The 1,326-nt window shown below is 39.3% G+C and overlaps 1 protein-coding gene across 1 annotated transcript in view; it reads right to left on the bottom strand.

Annotated features, from left to right (window-relative positions):
• Nucleotides 1-339, bottom strand: part of LOC102197474 (probable E3 ubiquitin-protein ligase HERC6) — a 2,549-nt gene extending 2,210 nt beyond the window's left edge. The window contains exon 1 of the mRNA XM_005755260.1: nt 219-339. Coding sequence (XP_005755317.1) covers nt 219-339 — 121 coding nt within the window. The remainder of the gene's footprint in view (nt 1-218) is intronic.
• Between the last annotated feature and the right edge of the window lie 987 nt (nt 340-1,326).

Raw genomic sequence — 1,326 nt, 5'->3', positions numbered from 1 at the left:
TTTTCTGAACGTAAATGCCACTGGTCCAGATCCTCATTAAGAAATGCTTCATCCAACAATAAATAAAAACTGCTCTCCGGTATCCTTCGAGATTCCGTAACCCTGCTGTTGGCCTTTAAAAGAAAAATTTTACTTACAATTTATTTTTGTTTTCAGGTTAAAAAAAGAGGCATTAAGGCTTAAGAAGGAGTAAAATGACTGGTTTAAGATAATAACACTGACGTTGTACATGTATTTGAGGACTAGCAGCAGATTTCTGACCCCGGAGTTGCGGGGAACAGGCACAAAGGACAGGATTTCTGAGAGTGCCTGCTTCCACACGTTAATGTGTCGAATCATGGTGGAGTGCGACAGAGAGGACCACCAGTCGCCTGAAGAAAACAATAACGTTAGCAAAAGTAAAAACAGCAGATAGAAGGGCTTTAAAATTTCCATGTATAATAGCGGTGGTGGGTATAGGCAACATACCTATAATCTGGAGGCTTTCATTCGACAACCTTGTTACTGCATTGGCTACCGCCACAGCGAGCTTTATTCTCTGTTGCCGTGTGTGTTTCAGGACTGTGTGCAGAAGCTCAATGAGAAGAAGGTAGATTCTCAACCCCTCCACTCCCAGTGGTTTCTGATCGAGGGAAGGAAGCAGGCGTAGCACTGCAGCCTCGATCTGTTAGTTTGGCAAGGATTGCAAGGATCACTCAGCAGCAGGTAGATCAAAGGTGGACTGTTTTTGTGCAGGGTGGCGTTCAGAGGAAAAATGTTCGGATTATTTAGGTATCTTATAAAAACCAGGATTCTTACCTTGTCACTTAGAGTGTATCCAGTTACTATTAGCAAATATCCCCTAAATGAGTCATATGCAAGTGTTTTTTTTAAAGGCGACTGTGCCTGTTCAATATGTGGCCACAGATAACAAGTACATTACAATAATATATACAATGTATGAAATAATAATCATGTGTGTGCTTGATTAAGCTATATCAGGTTTTAGACTGTTTCAGTGATACAAATGGGTAGAAACTAGAAGACAGTCTAGACTGAGGCTTTGTTTTAGAGTTATAATTACATGTGAGTGTCTGAGATAGTCTGAGTTTTGTACATACTGCAACAGTCAAAATAACAATTGAAATACTCCCCTCCCCCCCTCCAAGTATAAAAAGGATCAAATGAATGATTGTCAACATAGACATAAAAACAAGGAGTCTTGAGTCTTGACATTTGTCAAATTATTGGAAAGATTATTTATAAAAACAAAAACAGAGCCTTTTCCTACAGATTACATGTATTCTAGTAACATACCTCTGCAAGAACATTGTCTTTCTTTGCCAA

This window comes from Pundamilia nyererei, unplaced genomic scaffold (assembly GCF_000239375.1).
Source record: "Pundamilia nyererei isolate P.nyererei 1_Seehausen unplaced genomic scaffold, PunNye1.0 scaffold01121, whole genome shotgun sequence".
Taxonomy (NCBI): domain Eukaryota; kingdom Metazoa; phylum Chordata; class Actinopteri; order Cichliformes; family Cichlidae; genus Pundamilia; species Pundamilia nyererei.
This window is presented reverse-complemented; position numbering and strand designations above follow the sequence as displayed.